Below are 27667 nucleotides of genomic sequence, written 5' to 3' on the forward strand. Positions count from 1 at the left end.
ACTATTTAAATCCTTTCCTCAAACTGCATAATTCATCCAACCTGTGATGCGAATATTAACTTGTAATTGTTTGAAAAGCTGAATTAGTAGGATGCAGTAGATCTGCATTAAGTGATAGGCCTGTGACTAGTACAAAGTTAAGACCAACTCCCTGGCCCGTTAAAATGGAAAACAGTGTAGATTTTGCTTTTTGATTGTTTTGATGTTGAGGATAGTTAATTAAATTAATTATAATTAAACATTAAAACGTGTTTGGTTTGTTGGTTTTATTTGTAATGGTGGTTTTGCTGTACATGAAATGAAAGATTACCATGATTACTTTATCTTATCCCTATATGGTTGGTATGCATATAACATCCAAACCATTCAGGCAGCTCCCTCACTTTTACCTCAGATTTTCTGAATTACACCTACAGTAAATGTTTTAGCCACCTGTTATCTATTTTTATAACTGATATTACATACATTGTGAAATATGAAGAGCCTGCTACTTATAAATGATAATTTTTCAGATTGTGTGGACTTTCTTTCTTTCCATTCTATTACAGGAGAACAAGCATGTGAGGCCACATTCACTGTTATAAATTAAACTGCCAGGTGTATCTTTCAGCTGTTGGCTCAAAAAAAAAGGCCTTTAACAGAACATGCAAAGAAATGTATTTATAGCTCTTCCATGGTGGTTGTCGTTTCTGAAGTATATTCAGAGAAACTGATTTCTTGTCCTTCTGCTTTTCTCATTCTCTCCTTCACCATGACCATTTATTTGAAACAAAGGAAAACAGCTCGTAACATGTGACAGAATGATCATATGCACTGCCAGAAAACTAAAGTAATAGTGATTCATGACCACATGGTGTCAGTGTTGCATACTGGACAAAACCAAATACAGATTGCAGGCTTTTTTTGACATTTTAAGTCCTTCACACTAATCTGTGCCGCAGTTAACACCTCTGAGGCATTTTTCCAAATTGCCCTCTACATTTTAAAAGTTTTCTTGCAGCAGGATGGTGCAAATTGACATTAACCATTAAAATAAGAGTATCAAATTGTCATTCTGCTAAATGGAAGGATTTTGGTTCTGTTGGTTGGGCATGAAAACTGTTTTAAAAAAAGTTGTTTCGCAATTCATTCTTGACCTTGGAAACAGGAGACGTCAATAAAATCTCCACAAAATGTCCACTTAGTTGCTTGTTCTGGAGCTTTCGACTGTATCACATGGACACATTAGCAGATGAAGTTTGTTCAGTTATCATGGAAGTGTGAGTTTGAACATCTACAATCAAAAGCTCCTGAACAAATGAGTAAGCAGACTTTGAGTAAAGGGAACCATTGGAAGGGTCTTCTTGATGAATTGAAGAGCTAGCTACAAAGACAAAGGAAGTTTCATGCAGGTAGCAACCTAAACGTTTTTCTTATATATGGCTTATAACGGATCTATAAAACACTAGCTGAAGATTTATTAACCATTAATTATAGCTTATAAACCTTTTGTAAATGGTGCGTTAAAGTGGTACTAAACATTCTTTTGAGGACACCACAACTGCTTTTGTCTAAAAGAGTTCTCATGTCTGTGGACTCGCTACCAATAACTGGCCATCTCAAACTGATATTCTTGAGGCAAATATTGCAAAAATTTAGTTTGGAATCATTAAAAGTGCCCCAAGTATTGTTATCTCGTACTTACTGTGTCAAATAATCTTCAAATAGTTAACAGACAAACACAAGTGTTTGAAGTTTTTAATGTCAAAGTCAAACTTTTACATGATTCATCCTCGTACCAAACCATTCGTCCACAGCTCCTCTTCTTCCTCGTCATAGCAAATGCAATTAGTTCATTGTGTAATTACAGGAAGGGAGCAGCAAAAAACAGAGCCAGCCCCATAAGAAAAGAAAACAAAGAAGAGGAAAATAAAAATAACAGTTTTTTTTCTCATTTTTTCTCAAGTGCAGATTTGAAGACCTTAAGCATGCCATTGTCTGTTATGGTTTCCAGTTGTCTGTTCTACAGTGTAGTTTTATCTGTACATGGCTATAAGGATAACAGCACAAGGGGGATGACAGGTACATGATGTGCGCTGAAGTGTCTGTTTTTAAAAATGTCTTGATTAGTGGGTGTAAGATCTCAGATGTTACGCTCTTCTCTGTCTCCCCTCTCTGTTTTGCAGTAGAATGAAACATATTCATGTTAAACGTGCAGTATAAAAAAGATACACACCCATACAGATTCATGTACAGCAAGTTCCCTTAAATCCAGATGGGAGGGTTTGAAAGGTACCATAATGGAACTGCCTTAAAACAGCAGTTTGAAGAAATATCTGCCACTTTAAAGAGGCAGGGATGTGTCAAGAGTCTCTTTCCAAAACTCACAAACTGGACATTAGTTCTTCAAGACCTTTCTGGCGTTCGAGGGATTGAGACACACTCAACTCTTTCTCCCAGAGAAAGAGCATGCGTCCTTCTGTCTCTCAGTGTATGTACCCTGCAGGATGTTGTGATTGTTTTCACCAATCCCTTTTAAATGTGAACTCCCCATGAAAAGATTAACTCCATGTGTTAGGCCTTGAGTTTTGTTACATCCTCAGCACAGTCCATCAATAACAGAGCTCAGTAAACAGCCATGTTGGGGATTTGGGTGTAATGAAGGCTTAGGGAGTAAGTACAACAGTGGCTTAAAACAAGCTAAAGGGGGTCGGTCACAGAGTTGTTAAGTTGAAGGTATACACAGGTATACTAAGTGTAATCACGCACATAGAGCACACCCATTTTTCAGCCCAATTACCATTGTAAAATGAATATAGAGGATATGGTACTTGCTACTTTACTGTTTCCACACTTGAGTTATCTTTCAGAGGGGACAGTCAAGCAGCAACAGTGTGTGCATTTGTGTGTGGCCTATACTACAAGTAGTTACTTAGTTAACAAGTTAAACATTGTCGCACATCTTACCTGAGTGTTGCTATCCTTTCTGACTAACTCTATGCTCTACAAGGATCTATGAACTAAATTGGAGCACATCCTTAAGCATTTCTCCTTCGACTCATCTGATCCAAAACAACCAGAAAAATGAAGAGACACACTTACTGGCAATTTCCAACAGTGTTACATTCGCCTATCCAGACATTAATGAGATCAGTGCAGATCAAGGGAGGAGAAGAGAGGAGAAAGGAAACTCATTAAGACCACAGGGACGACCTAACCCTATTATCCCTATCACACCACTGAACCACACACTGATGATGGGAATTAAGATGTGCTGGCCTCGATCCACACCCACTCTTCAACCCAGTGCAGCAGTGTGTGTCTGGATTCGTGCAGTAGCTGCTGGGAAGGACGAATGTGAAGGAGTCTGTTATCAGTGCGGGTTCAGCACACCAGTATGGGCGTGTTCAGGTCGGCACTGTGCGGTGAAAAGGGTGCAGCAGAACGCTGCGCTCCCACTACGTTGTGTTCTTTTTTGTTCCAGCCTGAAACTGAGAGAAAGGCCCAAGGTTACCCCAAACTCATTCCACGATAAAGGAACAGTTTAATCCACTGAAGCTAACTCCCTTGCTGCCATCATTATCTCCATTTCCCCGTAAGCACACACACATATAGTACAGATGTATCCAAATAGGCGTGGTATTCAAAAAGGCGTGTGGTTTTAAAAAGAGAGAAAAAAAGTTAGCATTATCTTTCTTTCATGCAGAGTCCTTTTTTCTTTTCCTTTTTTTCTTACAGAAATTTGGTTTTTCTATGAGTCCTACTTACAGTATGCAGAATATCTCATATTCCCACATTGTCTTATCAATACATACAGTAGATGTCATGTCTGAAATTCCCTTAAATGTAGCCCCACACATCAGTCAGAGAGATGAGTAATTATTTAAATACATTTCATGTTTAAATACTGGCTGGAGGGGAGCAGGCAAAATGCTACAGCTAGTTCAATGAGAGGCAATATGTTAAAAAATTAGAATTAAGAGCACATACACACAGTGCATATGAATTCTTAATATGGGTTTGTGTTTCTACTTATGTTTTAATATGCTGCGTGTGTGTGTGCTTAATGTTTTCTGTATGAAAGTTAATGCAAGTTAATATATACTTTATGTTACACGGCCACTGAATCATGTCATAAACTGCGGCCCTATGCATGTTCACATTCTGTAAATGCACTGTATGAGTATGTGTTTACATGCTTAGGTCTGTGTGTGTAAGTGCGTGCATGCGTGCATGTGTATATGTGTGTGCATGTGTGTGAAAGAACATTTATGATACATGAACACTGTTAGACACTGTAGGTCTGCAGTGAACTCAGCATCTCAATCTACTCTGAAACGGTGGACACCAGCAGAGAGATAACACTGCCATTTTATCAAATACACACATACAATATATACATACAGACTGGGTGTGAAGGCAAAATAATAAACACTTATTTTCACACACGCCGGAATACTGTGGCACTACTGACACTATGAGAGCCTTGTATTCTGAATGTTTACATTTGATTACTGTAAAAAAGTCTTTCTTTTCACATTGTTGCAATTTGTTCTGAATCATTTATGTTTTTAAAGAACAATACCTGATTTTTGAGATCAGCACATTTTTTTCTACCGTGTAACTGTACAGTGACCACACTTTTCTTGGTGCTTTGATACTCTGTTTATGACTTGTTAAGATTCTCGCGGGATTAGCAATTTGATTGGTTAATATCCCCGTCTTGTGTTACAGTAGAGTTGATTAGGCATTAGAAAGTTTGATTGGTTTGAAATACATCCAAATAACTCAATCAAAGACCCGTTACTTTTTTTTCCCATCTCTTTACTGGATAAGACCTCAGTGGTTTTTTAGCAGATGGTTCACCAGTTGAGTCCAAATCTTGCCTGCTGTAGCCTCAGTAAAAGGTTTTATATGCACCGAGGCATTTATAGCATCAGGATTTACTCAGTCTCAATCTCTCTCTTCTTCACACAGATCCCTCTGTGGCAGAGGGTCAGGCATGCATTGGATTCAGGTAAAAAGAAGAGAAGAAGTTGTCCTCCTCCACATGGACATAATAGTATATTTGCCTGTAGGCAACTTTCACTAGTAGTTAAAAAATACTTTTTTTAGAAAGTACTCCTGGTCAGAGCGCTCCTAAGAGTTGATCCATCACTTGTTTACATCACAAGTTTAAGTGCCTATAAATATTAGTCAGAATCCAAGTTCCAATTTGATATACAGCTTTTGGAAAAAATCTTTTCTGACATTTTCACATCTTCACAGGTTTAAAAGGCCTTCCAAACTGATGACTTGCCAGTAAAGTCTTAGCCCTCCCTCTTTTTCAGAAAAGGGAGTGGTGTGGTGATGATTGCTCCACTGCAGGGCTGTCACAGGTAGACCTCGCGGCGTGACAACGTGAGGCAGGAAGTGGTCTTGTAGTCCCCTCCTGTCCGCGTCAGTGGTATGACCTCAGGTGGGTTCTGACCTTCTCCTCCTTCCTCCTCTTGCTGGCGCCTCCCGAAACCTGCGCTACTAAATGTGTCATAGGATGCTGAAGTCATCTTGCGGTTCAGAAGGTTACGGTTATGATCGCCCATGTTCCTGTTGCGGTCTCCACTACCCAGGGTGCCGAGAGGATCCCCGTTGGTTAAGGGTAATCTCTGACCGTCCCCGCTGACGACCACCCCGGGTTCTGAGCTCCCTGCGCTGCCAGCGCTCTCGCTGTCACTCTCATGGTCGTTACCACGGAGATTGTTGTTATTGTCTCCCGGGGCGAAGGTGGAGAGCCGTGGGGGGTCGCTGCCGTGGCGCTGACGCTGGCGAGGTGAAGGACGGACGGGCATCCAACAAGTGTCAGAGTGGCCAAACTCATCACACTCCCTGGTACACTTTCCTGTCAGGGCTACGTCTGGCAGCTGTCTGGCATCTGTACATAGGAGAGAGACAGAAAAGAGGGACTTGAAGGGCGAAAAGAAGAGAATTTTTTTTTCTGTCTTCATTAGATAGTTTTAAGTAGAGACACAGAGAGGAAATATAGGGAGAAAGAGAGGGGCATGAAATACAGCAAAGGTAGCCAACCAGAATCGAACTGGGGATGCTGCAATTAAATGTCATGTGTCTTAACAACTAGGCCACCAGAACGCCCCAAGAAGAGACAATTAAATAAGAAAAGAAAGCAGATGGATAGAGTACAACAGAAGCAATGAGGTGAACATTGGGTGAGGAAGACAGGTGAAAAAAAATGGGGGACAAAGGTTATAAGGGAGGGGATAGAGTTTGAAGGAAGCAAGAAATGCAAGAAAAATGCTGTTGCAAATTGGAAATTGCTGACTTCAAAAGAATGTTTAAAAAAATCCCAGCTGTGCTCAGCATTCCACGAAAGGTGAAAGGTGAGGTCAAAACAAACAACTATTGAGGCCAAAGATAAGATAATTGTCAGAAATTTGAATGACAAAAGAAATGTCTTTACATGCACGGGAAAGATTAAGTTACATATCAGCCCTATTACATCCCATGAGTGTTGGTTCAAAAGGTTAGTGAGGCCACCAGAAATTGACTGCTGATGTCCTACAAGGTTAAGTGTCAAAGGTTATGGTTATTATCTATGTAAACCAGTCATTTATGAATCAATACTGACATCATGTTAAATGAAGACAGGACTTATGATTATAGATGAGGTAAATGTGACTTTCCTGCCAATTACAGAAACGGTGCAGGTGTCATGTTACAGATAGTTAAAGGTAATGTAATACATTCCATACACATCTAATGAGCAACTGAAAACAATACATTAATTTGCTGTTTGGTTTCCTAAATTCTGCTTTACTTGAATTAAATACAAGAAATTAAATATTTCTGTTGTATTCTGAAAAGAAATTCCAGTTTTGTTGCCTACGTACAGCAGCAGCAGCAGTAAATCCATGTGAAACCAAACAAGCACATAATTATACTGTATAATTATAACCAACACAATGAATTCTCTGTTCAATTCCTCTCTCCATCTGACCGTGACGAAAAATTGATTAAACTCCACAAAATCCACAAGATTTCACACAGTGTTGAAAAAGTGGTATTTAACCCCAGAAATACAAGTCAGTCACCAAGGTCATAGTGACCTTGTGTTGCTGCTATTGTTCCAGCTCAGGCATGACCATATACAGAGGAAAGGGGAAACTAGAATTAGCACCTCACGGTTGTTTTCCTCCATCAACCAGTCAAGTTGCAGTTTACATACATGTCTATCCAGACTAATATCCACTAATATATGACTTTGAAGGAATTTAATAAAATATATTAGCCTAGTTGTATTTTTAAAATAGAAGTTATTACTATATTGACATGTATGATCATTATTTTTTTGCCTCTCACCATCCTTGACAAAGATCCTGGTAGAAAAAGGTAAAAACACAATTTCGTTGATGAAAGGGAAGACTTGGGCTTTTGACTGAAGACAAGGCCGTGGATACTGTTACACATTAGCTTTTTCTAAAAAGCTCTTCACATAACACACATGCATGCACACACACAGGAAACTTGTTTTATTCTATGAAATACATTCCCATCATGTAAGGAGAGAAAAGGCTCATGAAACCTTGACAGCAAGTCATGGTTTCAAAATGTCTGTGTGTGTGTGTGTGTGAGAGAGAGAGATTTGTGTGTGTGTGTGAGAATGAGAGTGTGTGTATAATCAAAACATGTCTAAGCCTTTCACAGAATACAGTACATAGCCTTGAGAGACAAAATATGTAAGAAAATGTATCTTGACCGCAATTCTTTTTAAAGATTTTTTTGTGGGGCTTTTTGCCTTTATTTGATAGGAACAGCTGAAGAGAGATAGGAAATGTGGAAGAGAGAGAGAGGGAATGACTTGCAGCAAAGGGCTGTGGGCTGGATTTGAACCCAGCCGCTGTGGTAAGGAGACAGCCTTGTACATGATGCGCACAGTCTACCAGGTGAGCTACAGCCTCACCGCAATTCTTAATGAGTTCAGTGAACTTTATTGGCTGCTTACTGTGTGTGTGTGTGTGTGTGTGTGTGTGTGTGTGTGTGTGGGGGTTGCTCTGACCATTCTCCACATGCTCCTCCTCCCCCACACTGCCTTCCGGTGTGGTCCGCTCATAGCCTTCCTCGGGCAGCGGCAGGGCTCCCAGCCGTGGCCCTGATGAACTTTTGCTGCTCGGCGTCTCCGAGTCCTCCAGGCCACTGTCATAGCAACCGCCGTCCTGGGGCTGGCTGACTACTGAGAAGGTCACCCGACGAAGGGTCCCCTGCAAGGACACACACACACACACACACACACACACACACACACACAATATGGGATTAATCATTCGGGATTCCTAATCTGAGATTCTAAATCTGGGGATTAGGCTGGTGGGCAGGGGTCTGCAAAGACATATTGAGATTATCTGATCGTGTTCGCCTTGATTATGAGCTTAGCTGCTACAGTGCAGGGTAATAGTCATCAACCAATCACAGTCTTTCAAAGTTTTCACTTGTCTTTTAATCCCAGTTTAGATTAATGCTGCTGGACATGGCTGATGTCTACAAACCTCTGGCCTGCCTGGAGACACATATTTTTCATATGGAATGGCTCCCAGTAGTAGCAGCTGGGTAATATAGAGTCCACTCTCAAAAACACTTACTTAGTGCTCTATTGAAATAAGTGAAGGATGTTAAAGGACGTTAAATGATAAATTTGGTGATATTCTATATTTTTCTTATTGTCAACAAATCCCGTTGAAAAAACAAAACCAGCAATACATTAATCTTATTAACAAGTCTTGTCTGTGTATCCAAAGCCTGATATAGCTCCATTGTTGTCAATTAAACATACATCAATGAGCCACACCTTTGCAATAAGTGAAATGTTCCTTTATGACAAATAACAAGGACATTTTAATTCAGTCTCAACTACACCATCCTGCTGTGTATACAGGATCGATATGTGTATAAATACTCACTAGCTGACTAAATGTGTATTAATCCGTAAATGAAAATAGTCCCCAACCAAAACACTATTTACTCCTGTTTGAGTAAAGATTGCTAAAAACTACAGTGCCCAACTGGTTTAGAAAACTTTTATATATTCGTGACCCAGTTTTAAAGATTTACATCTTCAGAAGGAACAAATGGGCTTTAGGCTGCCACAGACAGGGTAAGAAAGTTGGTAACTACCAAGAGATGGATTAACACATTGTTGGTTTTGGTCTTTTCATTGGATTTGCTGGCAGTAACAAAAATATATCAGCCTTATCTTTTCAGTTCTGATGATTTGTTGACAGTTTTTTTGTTTTCAGTTTATAATTTTTATTTTTTATCCTTTAGCTTGCAAAATAATTTTAACTTATTTTCGGATGTTTATGTTTGGTTTGTCCTGCTTGTTCTATTGACACTGTGTGATTTGAAATGGCTGTTTGTTTTATTATTTTATATTGGCCCAAGGAAGACTACCAACCATTATGTTGAAGTTAATTGGGATCTGAATAAAGAAATAAATAAAATGGTCACCACCAGTGACACGTCTCCCAATCCTTCCAGTGAAAGTGGATCATTCACTCAAACTGAGCATCACACCTGCTGCTATTTCAACACACAAATCACCCCAGTCTAGTTAGCACACCAGTTTTCACTTTGGAGAGTAATAAGTCCATGCTGAGAGAATATCAGAGGGAGTTAAATGATTCTGTCTGCCCTGAAGGGATCACTCTGCACCAGGAAGCCCATTTCTATACAACACCCCTCCTATCTCCTCTCATACTACCATTTATCTGCTCGCAAAATTACAACTCTTTCAATTTAGATCTGCTTTGAAACACGCAGCGTATAGAGAGGAAGTGAGGGAACAGAGGGAAGCCGCAGATTAGGGAGGAAAAACCTCCGCTTGGAACGTCACCTCAGGATAATCTGGAGGGAAACTGATGGACGGCTGGCATAAAAGCCAAAACTGAACCAATTCTTTTTCTTCCAAACACCCAGAAAAGGGAACATTTGAACGTTTCACCTCATGAACATGCAAGACAAGAGGAGTGAGGAACACAGCAAAATTAATTAAGCAGAAGGGAGAAATTAATGGTGCACTTGTTTCTTCCGCCATTTCTTAACGTTTAGATGAAAGAGGGATGAGAGAAAGTAACTCAGACAGCAGGGATGGTAAGACTAAGGAAGAGGAAGATATTAAAGTCTAATGGGAGAGCAGCAGTTATTGGAATCTCAGTGGCTTCATCTTAACTCTCCACCGAGAGAGCAATGTATTTTTAGAGCATTAGCTTAGATGAAGCAGTCCAACCTCTTTTCCATTCGTTCCGAGTAGGGGCAATGGCACAGAGAGGAAAAAGTGGGTGAAAACGTATAAGGGGCTGAGTATAGAGAGCCAGAGAGGGCATGGGTAAGGATAATGTTTGTTTTCTTGTGACAAAAAAAGTTAATTGTGTGATCTCACCATAATAAGTTTGTTTTTTGAGATCAGTGATGTCGACATCACAAATGATTCCTCTATTTCTTATCTTAACAGGCTGTCAAAACTGTTTTCTTAGGATCATAGAATAATAAACCTCAGCAGAATGCTTTTTTATGATCACAGAATAATTATTATTTTATAATAATAATGTTGTAAAATGATAATTGTTTCTGATCACAAGACAAGAGAAATAATTTCTGTACACACATTTCCTCTCCAACCATCTGTTCAGAGAAACAATATAAAACAGGAAGAAAAAGATTACTGTGGAGTTTGGATTATTGTTAGCCCCAGTTTGTGTCTCTTGTATTGCTGTTGAATTTGAGTCACAGAGCTATGCATCCAATTTTCCAATAAAGAAATACCTGTCAATCTTTGAAAAACCCAGAAGGCTGTTTAACAACACTTACTGCTGTTATGAAGCTATTTCCAGAATCCTCAAAGACTCTTCTAACCATCTCGAAGAAAGAATGTTTCATAATTTGCATATTAATTTTAAACCTGTTTCCAAAGTTGTGCTCCTTTTTCCTAATCCAAACAAAGATGGTAGCTGGAAATGACATATCTCCTTGCTCAAGTTTTACACATTGAAACAAAATTAAAACATTTATCAGTAAAATTGGTATGCATTGATGATACCTTCCAATATTTTGTGTTTTAATACAAAATAACACATGAATATTTTGCTTGTTTTACAAAAAAACGCAAGAACATTTAATTTTCAGCTACCTGCAATAGGAAATACAACCTGAAAAACATGTTAAGAATTGTTTTTACTGTGCAAAAGGCTAAATATTTTTTCATCCAGGTGGTTGGAAGAGTCTTTATGAATTCTGGAAATACCTTGACACCTTAACAATACTTACCTTGTTTACAGCGGTAAGTATTGTTAAACAACACTAAGTCTACAGCTATGTAATCTACTCTTTGAGACTGTACTTCAGTATAGCGGTGCTTTGAGTTAAATTCTAACGTCAGCATGCTAACATGACCTCAAAGACAATGCTAACATGGTGATGCTAAGCAGGCATAATGTTTACCATGTTCCTCATCTTAGTTTAGTGAATTGGCATGCTAACATTTGCTAATTTAGCATTAAGAACAAAGCACAGGTGAGGATGATGGGGATATCATTAGTTTTGCAGGTAAATGGTCATGAAACAAAGTATTTTTGGCAAATTGAAATGCTGACCTGATGATGGTGCTAGATGAAAAGTGAGGGGATAATCAAAGTAATTACAGTTCATCCCGAGGGGCACACAATCCAAATTTCATGACAATCCATCCAATAGTTGTCAACCTTCTCGTGGTGCTAAAGGAAAAGTCACGGGATCACTAGTAGGATTCATGCCCGGGGACCATGAATGTCTGTACAAAATTTAATGGTAATCCAGTTGAGATATTTCAGTCTGGACCAAAGCGATGGACCGAACAACAGACAGACTGTTATTGTTACCCCTAGGGCCATGCCGCTAGAATGGATAAAAACCGTCTGGATTTTTCAAACATCACTGAGTATTTATTTTTCTGAATAATGGATGCTTAACTCTGTGACTCGAGTGTGATGGTAATACGTGAGAGGCACAAAACAGGGCTAGGGTTAATATCATATTATGAATGTAGAAATCCAGACTTGATTGACAGACAAGGATTGAGTTGCTACTATTGGAGGCCTGGTGCTGGTTGCTCTCTCTGTGTGTGTGTTCTATTACAAAATTCATCTGTTCAGCCATGATTCCATCTAATTCAATTTCCCTCTAACCCTCTTTCTGGCCAGAGCTGCCCCCTTTCATTCCTTCATCCTGATAATTTTATTTTCTATTTCTCTCCTCTTCCTTCCCTCGGACAATCCTGCAGTCAACTCTGCTTTTCACAGCTGTTACTCTCCCTCTTTCTTTCTTTCTTTCTTTCTTTCTTTCTTTCTTTCTTTCTTTCTTTCTTTCTTTCTTTCTTTCTTTCTTTCTTTCTTTCTTTCTTTCTCCCTCTCAATTCCTCCACCACCACCCCCTCCATCACTTCTTCTCTTGCCAGTCAGCTTTATGATGTGGCGATCGATGATATGTCCTTGACCTCGTTATGAGTCCCTCTCCTCTTCCCCACAGCAGGCTTTATTGACCCATAACTCCTCTTCACTCCCTAACCCCCTTTCCCCCTCATTTTCTCTCATCCTCTCTTCTTCTCTATCTCAAAGTCTTCTGCTCATTGACAAACCTCTCTTCCTTTTCTTTTGCGAAATCCTATATTTTGGCATCTTTTATTACATTACATTCTACTAAGGGTACTTACACTCTGCCACTGTCCCTCTGGCTTCTTATAATTGTTGTCTCACTTTTTTTTACTTCAAAATTTGGCTTTATACTCTTTCACTTCTACTTATACTTCTACTACTCCCTACCCATTCTCCCTACCCATTCTATTTTTTGTCAATGTTTTTTTAAAGCTTTTTACATCTCCACCTTCTTTGCTCATACCTTAAATTTATCCCTTTTTATTTCCTGTCTGATTTACCAGCTTCTACCTTTCTCTAAAAAACAAAAACTCTCTGTACCCAAGCGCCCCTTGATGTTTTACTATCTGACTCACAAAGCATGTTTGTGTGTGTGTATGTGTGCATGCTTTCTATTATTTGGCTGAGCAAATGCAATAAAGACTGATTACTAAATATCCCAAATATCTACTGAACACATTTATATGTGTGAATACACACACACACTTTCAAACACACACACACACACACACACACACACACACACATACGGATGAATTGGCTAAGGTCCAGTGTGGCCTATGAATTCATGGCTGATGGAATATTAATTGAGTTTGACGGAGGACATAAAAAACCTTCCTCTTAATCTGACACGGGCCATTACAGTTCAATATTGACATGGGAGCTTCACTCATCTGCACGGCATGGTGAGTGTGTTTGAGTGGGTGTGTTTGTGTATGTGTGTGCATTTAATGCAACTGTACTGTACAAGCATATGAGTATCCTGATACGGTATGGGAGTTATTGTGTTAGTTATTTCTGGCACATTGGTGTGAATCAAACAGAGGCATGATGGGTCTGAACTCAGAATAAACTTAACCATCTGAATCTTGCAGCTCTGAAGGAACTGTAGAAAAAAAGTTCCTAATTTAGCTTTCATTTCAGGGCAAGAGCGCGTGGCAGCGCACGTGAGTGTGCATATGCTTATGTATATGAGTGAGACTTCACACCTTTATGTTTGTGCTTTATTGTTGCTTAAGAGTGTGAGACTTTCAAAGCCTGCAAGATGTGTCAGCCTGTGAGAATACACGTGTGTGTGTGTGTGTGTGTGTGTGTGCGTTTGTAGTGTGAGGAAGTGCATGTGTGTGTGTGCGTGCGTGCACAGGTTGGCTCAGTCATCAAGGTAATTAGTGTGTAAACCTTCTTGCTGTCGGTTCAAAGAGAATTAACGAGCTCTAGTTAATTAACAGTCTCCCTCTCTTCTCGTTACATGTGTCTGCATATTCAGCACATGTGTGCTTGTGTGTGTATGTGCAACATCTGCACATCTGACTGTTTGTGCTTGTGTGAGCACGTTTGGATGTGAGTGTGTGTTTTTGTTTGTCTATGCCCTGCTACACTCTGGTCTGCATAATGAATTGACAGGATGCGGCTTATGCATAAACCAAAACTACAAATATGGTTGTAGGACTAGAGCCACATTTCCCTTTGGCTCTCTGCTCAGTCTCATTTATGTTTGACATCATCTAGGTACGGGGGGGAGAGCCACCGTGTAATGGCTAATTCTATTATTTAGTAGTTGATTACATATACATTATATTGTTTATTTCCCCTTTAGTACATTTCAAGTATGTTGGTTATAACAACGCTCAGATTGGAGGTCAGATTCCCACTGCGTACACACATTTGTTCATCATTCACAAAACTTCAAGTCATGTTGCATGCAAGCAGAGTGAGGATGTCATGCATAATCCATAGCTGACCACAGTGCATAGACCAACTGTATATCCCATCTTAGATATACCACAACATATACTTTACAATCAACAATCAGCATTCTAAATACAGACCAACTTAACTTAATAATTAATTTTCTGCACCAAAATATAATTAGAGTTTCACTGATATGGCTTATTTAAGGCTGATACCAACATATTTGTAAGAGCAATATCTACTGACAGTGTATGATAGCTTTTTGCTCCTGAATTGATATTTGATAGAGTGAATGTAACCAAACTAATTGATAGAGGCTGTTCAGTATTTACATTTGGACGAAACAGCTCTTAGATTTTAATTACATAAAATATGTGTTTTTTCTTGCCTGCTTGCTTTTGTTTATTAAAAATGTAACAGACTGAGGCAGAACGTACGTTTTAATGACTGAGACCGAGGGATGATATTTTCTAGTATTTCATAAATGTTCATCAGTTATGCTGCTGCTAGCCAGTCCGATAGCATGTTGGCCAGCATCACGTGATCAAGTGATAGATTATTTTTTATTGATGTTTCTTTACCCAACATCCCACTTGCACTTCCCTCCATGTTGCTGCATGTTTGCATTTGTTGCTGTGCTAAAAAAATAAAACTGGAGGTAGAAAGCTATTTTTTCTTCCTAATGGTGATGTTTTTGTATTGAAACAGGCAGAAGTTGGACAGTTTTATGAGCCAAATGTCAATCAAACAGACACCTGACATCCTATTTGTAATCACTCCATACAGACGCCTGAAATTTTCCTAATGTTGACTGAGGGGTGTAGTTTTGAATGTTAATTACCCTGCCAGTTGTCCTTCACTGGTGTTTTGGACACATGATGTTTGATATTTTTAAATGTGATTATTTTCATGCCAGAAATAGGACCCTCATGGGATACTGAAAGTCTCAATGAAAGGCCAGATTTATGGAATTCTTTAAGTGGCAGGATGACCAATTGAATGGTTAGAACAACTCTGGCATTAAAACATAAAATATTAAATAATTAGTTTACAAAAAACATAATTTAATAAGTGAATAAATGTTTGCAGAATATTTTGATGTAGCTTTCAGGAAACTGGATAATCAGATATCTGATATTCAATGAAGATCAATATGACAGTCTAATATTACTATTTATATCATCAAATTATGTCACCTCATCCTGTTTTTCATAACGTGACAGCTTATTTACTACCTAAAAATAATCGAACTGATAAAATGTCAGTCTTCTGCATATTACAGCTATAACTGTGCGGAATATGTAAGGTGATACTGCACTATGCTGCCACACCACACAGTGAAAACTAATATGCTTCTGTTGACACCACATGGGTATAGTGCAAACTTCATATCTGGAATGCTGATCAGTCAAAATGACCTTTGTTTCTGCTCTCTTGTTTTGCCTCCGTTTAGAAATCATGTTGTGCTAATATGTATGTGCTCATACCTTAAGAGTGGAGTGAGTGTTGGAATGAATAATTGAACTCTAACTGCGACTTTATTAAACTTCAAATATTATTGAAAAATAATGAGTTTGTATTGTCTGTTCTTTCTATTCAAATTATCGAGTAGTTTTAAAGCAGGAATGCTGTGGCTTTGCAGGATTAAAGATACATGTAAAGATGCATTGCGTTGAGACACTATTGTCTAATTCATATTTTCAAAATGTGGCTCTACTGGTGACATGGTTTCATTACTTACATTTCATTTAATGTGTGCTTTCCCTTGCCATTCTTTGCTATTGTTTTCTACCATTTTAATTGTGTTACCATTCAGATTCTTATATCCACTCCAGATGCCTTGTTTTATAATTTTAACAGATTTTTTACAAGCAGTGTGAACTTTGGCTGTGTAAAATCACATGAATATCTTGGATGTTTTTTTATCTCATCTACACAAGTTAATCTGTATTTTTTTAGCATTCTGCTTCAACACTTTTTTCTATCACGTCTCCTTCGTCTTCTGTGTTTTATCACAGCGCCAATGAGGCCAATTAATAAAACAAAACTGAAACTAAACTTTGACTAAGCGATTAAGTCTACTGGTCAAACCTCTCTGTTCTTAGGTTACACTTGTTCAAAAGTCTCTGAAACGTTTGCTAGAAAATCTTTTGAAACCTTTTGCTGTCGACGGTTAAGTTTGCATCAAAGGCAGCGAGGAGGGGAAACAGTGAAATATGCTGACAGAAAACCTCTCGCAGGGGCTGTGTGAACAGGACAGATGTGTTAACAATTCATTTGATGATGATATATTTACACTGGTTATTTAAATATAGAAACTCATCTAAAACTGTATTTAAGACCTTGTGCCGTAACAGAGTGACGTGTGCAGTGTTGGAATGCAGTTTCCTGAGGCTATGCTGAAAAGAGCAGACGTCCTGTTTACACAGTGTAACCATTAGGTCAAGCAGACAGGTAAAGACAAGTGTCGGTAGACCAAGTGGGAGAGAGAGGGTGACAGAGGATGAATAAAACAACTGAAAAACGGTTGAATGAGCAAAACAAGAAAGACAAAGAAAGGCCCAAAAGGCTGTTAATCAGCATGTGGCAGGGTAAAATGTTGTAAGAAGAAAGGGACAGACTTGCAAAAGGTTAAATGACCACAGACTGTCTGAGGTAGAAATGAATAGACAAAGAATGCTGTTTAGGGGAGAGATGGTAGGCTGTCGTGGTATTTGCAGAATGCAGAAAATGGTTTGGAACAGGTTGAAACTCAGCTCAGGGAGGGATGAAGCAATATGAGCAGCATTTCTTCAGCTGTCTGACTCGCAGATGTTGAACCAAGGAGCCTTGTTACCACAACACAAACACACACTCACACAGCTTCCATGCAGATACTGTAAATCCACACATTAGGCACACCTGCTTGCTTATGCTCACACTTGCAGGTGTGCACGTACACGCACACACTCACACATTTATAACTATGCAGCGTGTATGTTGCAGTGGGACCACCTCTGCAGTAAGAGCAATCCTCCCTTCTCCATGCTTCTGCTTTCCCCTATTTTTTCCCCTTCCACATTACTCTGCTCCTTCTCACCTTTCGTTCACTCTCCCTTCTCTCATTATCCTTCCTCTCCTCTTTCATCCCTCTTATTCTGCAGATCCCCTCATCTCCCCTTTCCTACCCTTCCCTTCTCTCCTTCCTCTGTCTCTGTCTCTCTCTCCATTGCTCCCTCTAGAAGCAGGTGATGTAGAAGGGTGCTCAGCAGTATCTGACTATCAGGCCTGACTCTGTGAGAGGAATGATAATCACTGTGCTGCACTGCAGAGAGAGAAAGAAGAGAGGGAGCAAGGGAGAGACAGGGAGCGAGAAGAGGGAGGGAAAGGGGGCATGAGGTAGAGGGAAAGGGGGGCAAGTGCGGCAGTAGAAAAGAGGGGGCAAAATAAAGTGTGGGGGTGGGGGGATGGTGGTGAGAGGAGGAGGACAAGAGAGTGGGACAAAGAGAAATGAGGGAGAAGAAGACAAAGAGGAGAAGAAAGAAAGAAAGAAAGAAAGAAAGGATTGCAGAAATTGAGCACTGCTTTAGTAACATATACCTCCTCTGTGTCACGCTCCTGCTTTCCCCTCACACAAACACCTTCTCCTCCTCCATTCACCCCATCTTTCCACGCCTGCATACATACACACAAGCACACACACACACACACACACAACACCACCCCTACCACCACAATAGCTTGTAGTACAGCAGCCCCGCGGTATGAGGGAGAGCTTTAGCCTTGTGTCTGAGCACCAGAGAACATTAACTGCAGCAGCGAGGTCATCTGATCGCCACTATGCGGTCCCTCTCTCTCTTTCTCTCTCGACTCCTTTTCACACTGCTGCAGTTTGCTGCCGGCCCCCCTGTGGTCGCCAGTGGTACTACCAACCATGCTATCTACTGACGTGCCTGTCCCGATAAACAGTTATTGCAACGTACAATGTATGTATGTAATTTGCTGAAGCTCGCTGGCCATAAATAACTTTCTCTTACTGGGAGCAATTAAAGCTAAACCCAGCGGCGACTGCTCATTATCAATACCCTAACTAGTTACTGTAAGTGTGTGGGTGTGTGTATTTTGTTTGTAGGTACGTTGTGTATGTGTATTTGCGTAGAGAGACAGAAAGAGAGACTGCTTCACTGCATGTGGGTCTACTGTATCGCCATCCACCACAGCTTTTTACCATCAAGCTGTCCACTCTGGCATTGAGCTTTCTCCCTTCTCCCTGTCTCCATCTGGGCTCTCCACCCTGCAGATACACATTGAAAATCACTGACTCTATTCACAGCATTAGGCCTTTGAAATGTTTATCCTTTTGTGTAGCTGTGGCTGTCTATAGAGAGAAAACAAAACAGAAACAAAAGCTCATAGAGTGACATGTAAAGCGAGGCTTACCGGACAAATGCCCATGATTCAGATTAGCTCCTTTGTTGGTGTGTTTGCGTGTGTATGCTCGTGATGTTCATCTTTTCACTGCCAGTCTCTAAAACAGTCAACTCTTATAATATCCATGACAGCAGTCATTGTTAAGAAAGATGCAAACAGGATGGTGGTGTACAACTGGCCTTCTGTGTGGCGTGTGAGTAAGACAGAACATCCATATGTATGTCTGCAATTTAGATGGCATTTACTGTTCATTCTGTGGGTATGTGTGTGTGTGTGTATGTATGTGCGGACCATTAGTCTAATAGTATGCGCGTTAGGAACAGTGTTTCCCACCCACTGCTATTGTCCATTAAGGGTGACCAGAGGAGAGTGAACAATAGCTTCACTGTGGGGGCCAGTGTATGAAAGAGTAAAAGTGAGGATGAGGCTAAAGATATGTAGTCTTACACACAAGGCTGGTGGACAGGCACACAAGCACACACAGAAACACAACCTCCCTGTTGAGAGTGATTAGGAGTGCTGCTGTGAACAATAGACAGAGTCAATAAAGGACCTCAGAGACATCCGGATACAAGAGCAAGGTCTCTATCCCCCCCACCTCCACCTCCGTTTCCTCCCCCTCATTTCCTGTTTCTCTGCATTCTGTGTACTTTCTCCTCTTTCTGTATCCCACCCTTTTTCTCTGTGCTCTTTCGTCTCCACTTCCCAATCTATATTATTTATCACATCTGACCCAGCTTGCTTTATATCTCTCTCATTTTCTTGTTGTCTCCTTCCTCTCTCTCTCACTCTCTCTCGCATAGACTCTATCTCCTTTGTGTCGGTCCTGTCTTTTGTAAAATGGGCGGACGGGCTGAGCTGACAGAGGCTGACACGGTGAAACGCCACGGCAAACTGAAATCTATCCTGTCAGTTTAGAATCAGTGTCACTCATTTTACAAGGTTAAAGATAGCTTTGCCTAATGTGCTGTCAGATACAAACAAACATGTACACCGCATAGGCCTTGCCACGCGTAAGCAATCACAAGCACACACATAAGCTATAAAGTACGCTGGAAGTGCAAACACACACACACCCATCCATGCTCTGCACTCCAGGAGAAGACCGCATTCACTCACCCACCTACATATGAATATGATGGTAATACAACATATCTGTGTGTTGGATATTTCTGCGTGTGTGTGAACCCCATCTCAGCCCTATCACCCCCGTGACAGACACAGTGCCACAGAAATGTCTTGGGGCGTCTCGCCCAATGTCTTGACAATAGTCTCAGTGTGTGTGAGTGACAGAGAGTGACTCGGGGACACAGAGGGGGCGTTATACTGAGTAGACGACACGCACGCACACACATACGCAGACACACACACACACACACACACACACACACACACACACACACACACACACACACACATACGCAGACACACACACACACACATTAAAGAGAGAGAAGACAGTGCGCTCTTTCTCTCCCTCTGCGCTATTTCTCATTCCCTCTCTCCCTGACGCAGAGAGACTCAATCATTCTCACACTCTTTCTCTTTTGACGTAGAGGAAAAACATAAAACAACTGCCCCCTCCTTCTCTCTCTCTTTTTCTGGGTGTGTGTGCGTGTGCAAACGCATGACTGTATAATTAATATGGCTTTCATTTTCTTTGAGCTATGAAGTATGCTTTTAGTATGCAAACAGACTTCTCGCATGTGAGTGTGCGTGTGTGTGCTGTTCGATACACCAGAGACCGAGTGCAAAGTCAGGCCATTGAGCGGAAGGAGGAGAGTTAATGAGAAAGCAGTAGAGAATCCAACCCGTTCCCATCGATAACTTCAAATCACACTTCAAGTACATACATTGGCTCCATTTCTGAAATCCCCTTGGAAAATTATGGTTCAGCATTAGGGTTAAGAAATGACTTCAGTGAAGTCATATCCAGCAGAGTTTCAGAGAGCTGAGCCTCTGCTGAGGACTCGGCCTGATTATTATGCGACTCCTGGCATTAAAAAAATGTTTAAAAATGCAAATTATTCCACAGCTACTGCAGCAAAATAGTTAAGCTGCAGCTGAAAACATAATGTTTGTTGCATAATAAAACTACAGGTATATACTGCACTAATAGCCATAATGGGTAAACGTGGATTCTTTTACCAGTATATTAATGTATGTCTACCTCAGCTGATAGCATAGCCTTACAGTGTGTCATTTTGGGGATATAAGCATTTAACAAATGTGTAATATATAAAAATATGAACATGTTTATAATCTTTGTCATTTACTTTTCTTTATGTGTGAGTTCATGTTGAGCCATCAAGAGTAGGGATTCATTTGCTTTTAGGTCTTCAGGGCCATAAATGTTAATAATTACTGTAGGACAACTATCGATTCTTTTCATTATTGATTTATCTGCAGATTATTTTCTCGATTAATTGATTAATGATTTAGCCTTTAAAATGTCAGAAAATAGTTGAAAATGCCGGTCAAAGTTTTCGAATTGACGATATATAATTGCTTGTTTTATCCAACCAACAGTCCCAAACCCAAATATATTCAGTTTATTATCATAGAAGACTAAGAAAATCAGAAAATATTCACATTTCTGAAACTACAGCCTGTGAATTTTTGGCATTTTGCTTAAAAACTGATTTAAACAATTGTCTGTTTAAACTGATTAGCAAAATTTCTGCCAATTGTGTTTCTCAATTATTCGATTCGATCAATCGAATAATTGTTTCAGCTCTAAACTACTGCTCTTGTATTGTGTCTTTAAAAGTGTTGATTTTTCATGAACTATAAGACAAACAGTCTGACTTGTTTTAAGCTTTGTGACAATGTGTTTTTGGGATAATGACTTTTTAAAGAAAGTAGAATCTTTTCAACTCATTAATCCTCCACTTTATCTGAAAACTGAAAAATTACCAAGATATATGGTTTTGAAAGGACAGCAACACAACCTCTAATGTAGGGAATATTTGCATGACTTAACTGTGTGCATGGAAAAGCTCAAACTTTGAATCAAGCACTTTGTAGAAGCAAGTGAACTAGCTAATGTCTACGCAAGTTAGGATGTGCTGTGTGTAAATTTCCACAGACATACATTCTACATAAAGCCCCATATGGGAGTAGGGAATTAATTATTAAACCATTCATAATGATCATTCCATGTGAGAGTAACACTGCTTTGTAAAAGTCACACAGATGAAAATAACACCAGCTTCTTTGATATTCAATTACTAGCTTAGTCAATAATTTTAAATTCAGCGTTTGATCACCCTTGAAACTACACTGCTGCTGCTTTGTGGTTGAGATCTACTTAAAATGTGTCCAAGCAGCACGCTTGACTTCTGCCTCTTAGAAAATTCTCCAAAAAAAGAGGGAAAAAAGAAAAACCAATGGAGTGCATGTTGAGGTGAAATCGTCGATTCAACATATTTTTGATGGAAGGCTCCCTGCAACGGCTCTGCTGGATTTAAAAGGGCCGTCGTCAGCAAAGGCCAGCATTAAGAAACACTCTCACACATCTAATTCTAATCAAAGCCTGCTCTTTTTAACAGCCGTGAAAGCTTTCATGTTAACACGACACCGCAACCAAAAGCTTTATCCACGCTTTTAAAAGAGACTGACCGGTCAATGAGCGTGTGTGCGCCTGCACCTGATAATACACCATATCTGTGTCAACACACTCTATCCTTGCTTCTCATCTTACCGGTGATACTGTGTGCGGCTCCCTCAACCATGCATAAATTGTCGGTGATCCCCAGTTACCCTGTGTATGCCTGTGTGTTTGTGTGTATGTCTGTATGCATGCACAGAGGGACGTGTATATTTTCCAAGCCATCTCAGGTTGTCGGCTCAGATGTGAGCATTATTTTATCCAGCCAATTAAAGGTTGCCATTTCATCCCCATGGAAACCTGTTTGGGGCTCTAATTGGTAGATAGATTTGCATGACTTTGATAAAAAATGTTTTTTGTGCGCTTGTGTTTAAGTTTGTGTGTACGTCTGTGGATCTGAGTAACGTTCAATAAGAGTGTGTTGTTTTGTTTTTGTTGGTTTCGTTTCCCTTTTTCAACTAACAAACGAAATGTTTCAACTAACAAGAGCTGTTAGTTGCGATCTTCATATCTCTGTATTTGTGAAACAGGAGAACAGAGCCTCTTTAATAATGCATGTCTGACTTGTACTTGTGCAGTGTTGACCCATTAAGAACCAGCGTAACTGTAATACTGTGCAATTACTGTGCTGTATTAGGAGAAAGCCATTGATTTAAAGTGGAGTTTAATTAATCACAGTTCAGTTTGTTTTGGTTTGGGAGTGTCTGTATCTACGGGTAAAAAAAAAAAATCATGTTATCTTACATATTGTGGATGATATTGGTAATTGAAGTTATTAATTTGTAATGTCCAAGGGAGAGATTAAAAAATAGTGATGTGTGAGTGCGTGATTATGTAGTCAGTGTGAGTATGTGTGTGTGTCAAACAGGTCAAACTATTTTAATGCCACTGTTTGAAGGCACCAGGGGGATTTCTCTTCAGCGGCTTGACCGGCTAGTTCTTGTATTTCAGCTCTACCTGTCTCTTGGTGTATATGTGAGTATGTGTGCGTGTACAGGTGGAAAATAAACCCTTATCTGGACTATTTCTGATATGAACAGGCAAGTGGGGATCAAAACACACACACACACACACACACACACACACACACACACACACACACACACACACAATGAGAGAGGCTTGGGTCAATGGTATAATATGGAGCATCGCTGCAGGCAGAGTCCTGCCCACTCAGATTTATGTAACTTCTTCGATAGGGCAGGTAGAAAGCTCTCATCTCTCTCTCTCTCTCTCTCTCTCTCTCTCTCTCTCTCTCTCTCACACGCGCGTGCACGCACACACACACACAAACACACACACACACACACACACACACAAACTCACACCAAAATAGCCCGAAGACTCTGAGCTGGCTTTACTCGCAGAGTGAAGCTCCCTCCCTCCACTCCTCTCCCGTCTTCTTCTAACCCTAGACCCATATACCTCATTTCTATCTTTTTCATCCCATCTCCTCCTTCTCTACACTCTCTCTCCATCAGCTTTCCACCCCTAGGCGATACCTAAGAACACATTCTTATTTTGTAGCTTCACATCTCCCCCCACGACTCACTGAAGCATTGCCTTTTCTCCCAGTCGCGTTATTTCTCCTCTTCTCCCTGCTCATAACCCCAACCGCTCCTCCTCCACCACCATCATCCCCTTTTTTCTAAGCCATGGGTGCTGACCAGGAATTTCTTTTCTCCTCTTCCACTCATTTTCTGTCTCTTCCTCTCCCCCTTTCTCTTCCTCTATCTCCATCTTGATCTTCCGATTTATCTATCTTCTATCAACAATTCTAAAACAGATGGCTACACTTAGCCTGGGGCAAAAACATTGGCTTTGGACTACAGTGCAACCAGGGCCAGTCTTTCACAGTCACGCAAGATCTAATAAGCTGAGAAATGGGCTCTGATTCGCCAGTAGCAAAAATGCATAAACCATATTGCACAGTGCAGATATTCACACCTTAGGCTTATTCCTTAGTAGCATGCTTAATTTTATCCAATCAGAAAAAATGAAAAGCAAAGATTAAAGCTGACTTTAACTACAGTCTAAAAAGGAGGGAGAGGAAAGGAGGGAGAGGAAAATGGAAAGGGTTGTTAAGACCCATTTGTAAAATTTAAAGAAACTATTAAGTGTTATTAAAAAAAAGTTTGGAACCATTAAAAAACACGTTTTGAAAAGATGGATCCAGATGGAGAATGATGAAAAGAGATGAAACCACTTAGGGAGAACAGAGAGATCAATCAGAGGGAAGACAGACGGAGGGGATGTGGGTGTGGGTGTGTGTGCGTGGTGGTGGTGGGGGGGTGGCGCAGACAGACATCATTGGGGATAGAGGGTTGGAATGAGACACTTTTTTACTGGATGAGTTACAGAGCACTGAGTTCAGAAGCAGACAGTGCAGGGGACTAGACTATGGAATATTCAATCATTCATAATGGTGTGCTTGAAAACAGAGTTTTGTTCTTGTCATCTTAGTTTTATAAGTTTGTACATGTAAACTCTGTTTTGAAAGTCTCTATATTCAGGTCTGTGCTTGTCGGCTTAACTTTGTAAGTCTGAACATTAGGTTTCTGCCTGTATACTCTTTTGCAAATTTGTGCATTCAGTTCCATGGCTTCAAACTTAATTTTACAACCTGTGAGGTAAAAAAAATCATGTACAGGTATCTGTCTGCATGTTCACAGACTTCTTACAGGTTTACTAGGTGGAGAGGTTTGGTATGGTTCTTTTTAAAGACAACAGAGGGTCCACAAAGAGAGAATGGAGGACATTTAACTGTTTTTTGGTAAAACATCAGTGCAGTTGGCTACCTAAATTGGCCAATCATGTGACAGTGAGAAAGCTGTTAGCTACGAGATCCCGGATGGATGTCTAAATTTAGTTTAGCGTAAGTTCAAGTTAAACCAATCTGATTTTGCCACAACCTCTGTGAGCCAATAATCTCATTGCCGTCTTCCTGTACAGCTCACTGCATCCCCCCCTTGAAATATGACGTCACGATGGGGTCTAATCGCCAAACACTTCTTCATCCTTCCTATTGTGCGCTATGTCAATAAATCATTTTATTATTCTTTAAGCATCTCAGCAATTACGTATCTCCTGACTGAACTAATGATGTACCAGAACCAGGTAAAATACCTGACCATTTATTAAAAAATACCTTAAACATGTGACGTATAAATCTGTATATACCCTATAACAGAGGAAATTAAGGCCTCGCTGTGGTTACTGTAAAATGATGCTTGTGCTTGTCGGATCATCGTTTGGTAACTTTTGAAACAGACAAACCGACGATCACGCCCACTGTGCGCATTGATTGGCCAGGTGGGCAGAAGTGATACAGAAAGGAAGGGTTTGAACTTCTCTGTCAAGCTAAAACATTAAGCCCACAAGCACAGACCTGAACATATAAACTTTCAGAACAGAGTTTACAGCTACAACCTTAAATGTACAAGCTTATAAAACTAAGATGACAAGTATAAAACTTTATTTTCAGGACATGTTTAACAAAATGAAGCCAATGATATTATGTCAATATTGTGATATAACAAAAGTCACTCACATCCACTAGCAAGGTAAACAAATTTAAATCACTTCACTTCAGCTCACTTAATTTCAGTTTGATTCAGTTTGAGTTGACTCAATCCGACTCGATTCCATACAATTTGAATTATGTAATTGAGCTGGGTTGGGCTGAGTCCAATTCAGTTTAATTCAAAATCCATTCAAGTCAATTTAATTCAACCCAACTCAATACCACTTAATGCACTGAAGATTCTTTTGTGTAGGTGGATAAAACCAGTCAAAGGGCTACTAAGCTGTCTAGAATCCCTGTCTAGTGCGAGAAAGAGCGTTTTTGTTTAGCAATATTGGGTAAAATTGCTCAACCCACAGACAGCCATTAAGGTAATGCTGTAAGGCAGATGAGCTCAATGCAGAGCTGTTCAATACAGAGCAGAGTCTTCAAGAACCAAATAAAAGGAAGCATCTCAGCGAGGGGTTCGCTATGTAGGTCTTTGTGTGTGTGTGTGTCAGGGAGTTAAGAGAGAGTGTGTTTGTAAGCCTGTATGGATGTGTGTGATTCTAGGAGACAGAGTGTGCCTGGGCTTGTGCATGTGATTTGATCCAGAGGGAATGGAAGAAGAAACTGATGTAAGAGCTGGAAAACTTTCCTCTCCGCTTGTGTGTCATCATATTCTTATCAGAGTTTGTCTGCTTGCGGTGAAAAGCGTATATGCATAAGGATCTGGGAGGGTGTGTAATTATGTGCTATTATGTACACACAAGAGCGTGTTTCAGTGGGCACGTCTGCGCGTGTTAAAATCACACGTCCGACAGTGTCTGCTGTTCCTGTCCCTGCCGCAGCTTGTCTGCATGTGTGCGTGTGTGTGTAGGAATGACATTCCCACATTCCTGCCATTTCACAGAGAGCTTGAAACAAAAGCTGAAGGGAGGAGTTGTTAACACAGTAACATTATTAGCTGAACAGCCTGTCTGTATTATCGTGTGTGGTAAACAGCCAAGACAGACAGGGGACTTCCATTCACATTCCAACTCTGGGTGACCTTGATGTGTGAGGAAACAGACAATTTCTCTCCCTCTGCCTCCCGCAATCTCACTCCCTCTGATTCTCCCCTTGCTTTTGTCTTTCTGTCTTTGTCCTGAGCTCACATACATGGAAACATAGACACACACATCTTTGAATACATTTTTGAGGACATTCCACTGACTTTCATTCCATGACTCCTAAAACTAACCTCAACCCTCACCACTACATGCTTCCCCTTACTTTTACCTTCACCAAAACATAATTTTTGAGGTCTCATCTTCATACAACTGAGGACATTTGGAATTACACCTTGTCTACTCTGGCTGTGAACGCAACAGGTCAGCACAGCAACAGTAGCTGCAGTCCTTCGTCACTTTCTACATTGGATGCACTCAACTGCAGTACAGCTGTGCAATCGGAAAGGTTTATGACAGCGCTCACAGCCCAATACACAATCAGTGTAGTTCACACCTAAGTCAGTAGAAAATAGACATGAAATGAAAATGGTTGCTTCAAGATGTGGCTAAAATGCGTCTGGTGTAGATAGGGTGTTTTCACATCTACCATATTTGGTGCAGTTCAAATGAAATCTGGTGATGAGGTGAATTGGTTACAGTTTTTCCTCCACCTACGACCACATGACATGGCCGAAGTTCACATGATCACTGCTGATCTATCTCCATGACAAGTGAGCAAAGTCAATCCACTGAGGAAGACTGTGAGATGACTTTGAAAGCTCTTAAAAGCTATTAAGTGGACCTTCAGTTA

At 40.2% G+C, this 27667-nt stretch overlaps 1 protein-coding gene across 2 annotated transcripts in view; it reads right to left on the reverse strand.

Annotated features, from left to right (window-relative positions):
- Nucleotides 1-1723: 1723 nt before the first annotated feature.
- Nucleotides 1724-27667, reverse strand: part of pcdh7a (protocadherin 7a) — a 41789-nt gene continuing 15845 nt past the window's right edge. The window contains exons 4-5 of one of the 2 annotated variants that reach the window (XM_044190202.1): nt 8030-8231; nt 1724-5890 (exon numbers count right to left, since the gene is read on the reverse strand). In XM_044190202.1, the coding sequence (XP_044046137.1) occupies nt 5352-5890; nt 8030-8231 (741 nt within the window). In that variant the 3' untranslated portion in view covers nt 1724-5351. Of the gene's footprint in view, nt 5891-8029; nt 8232-27667 lie in introns of those variants that run through there. The other variant, XM_044190203.1, reaches the window with a different exon arrangement.

Source organism: Siniperca chuatsi, linkage group LG3, assembly GCF_020085105.1.
Source record: "Siniperca chuatsi isolate FFG_IHB_CAS linkage group LG3, ASM2008510v1, whole genome shotgun sequence".
NCBI lineage: Eukaryota > Metazoa > Chordata > Actinopteri > Centrarchiformes > Sinipercidae > Siniperca > Siniperca chuatsi.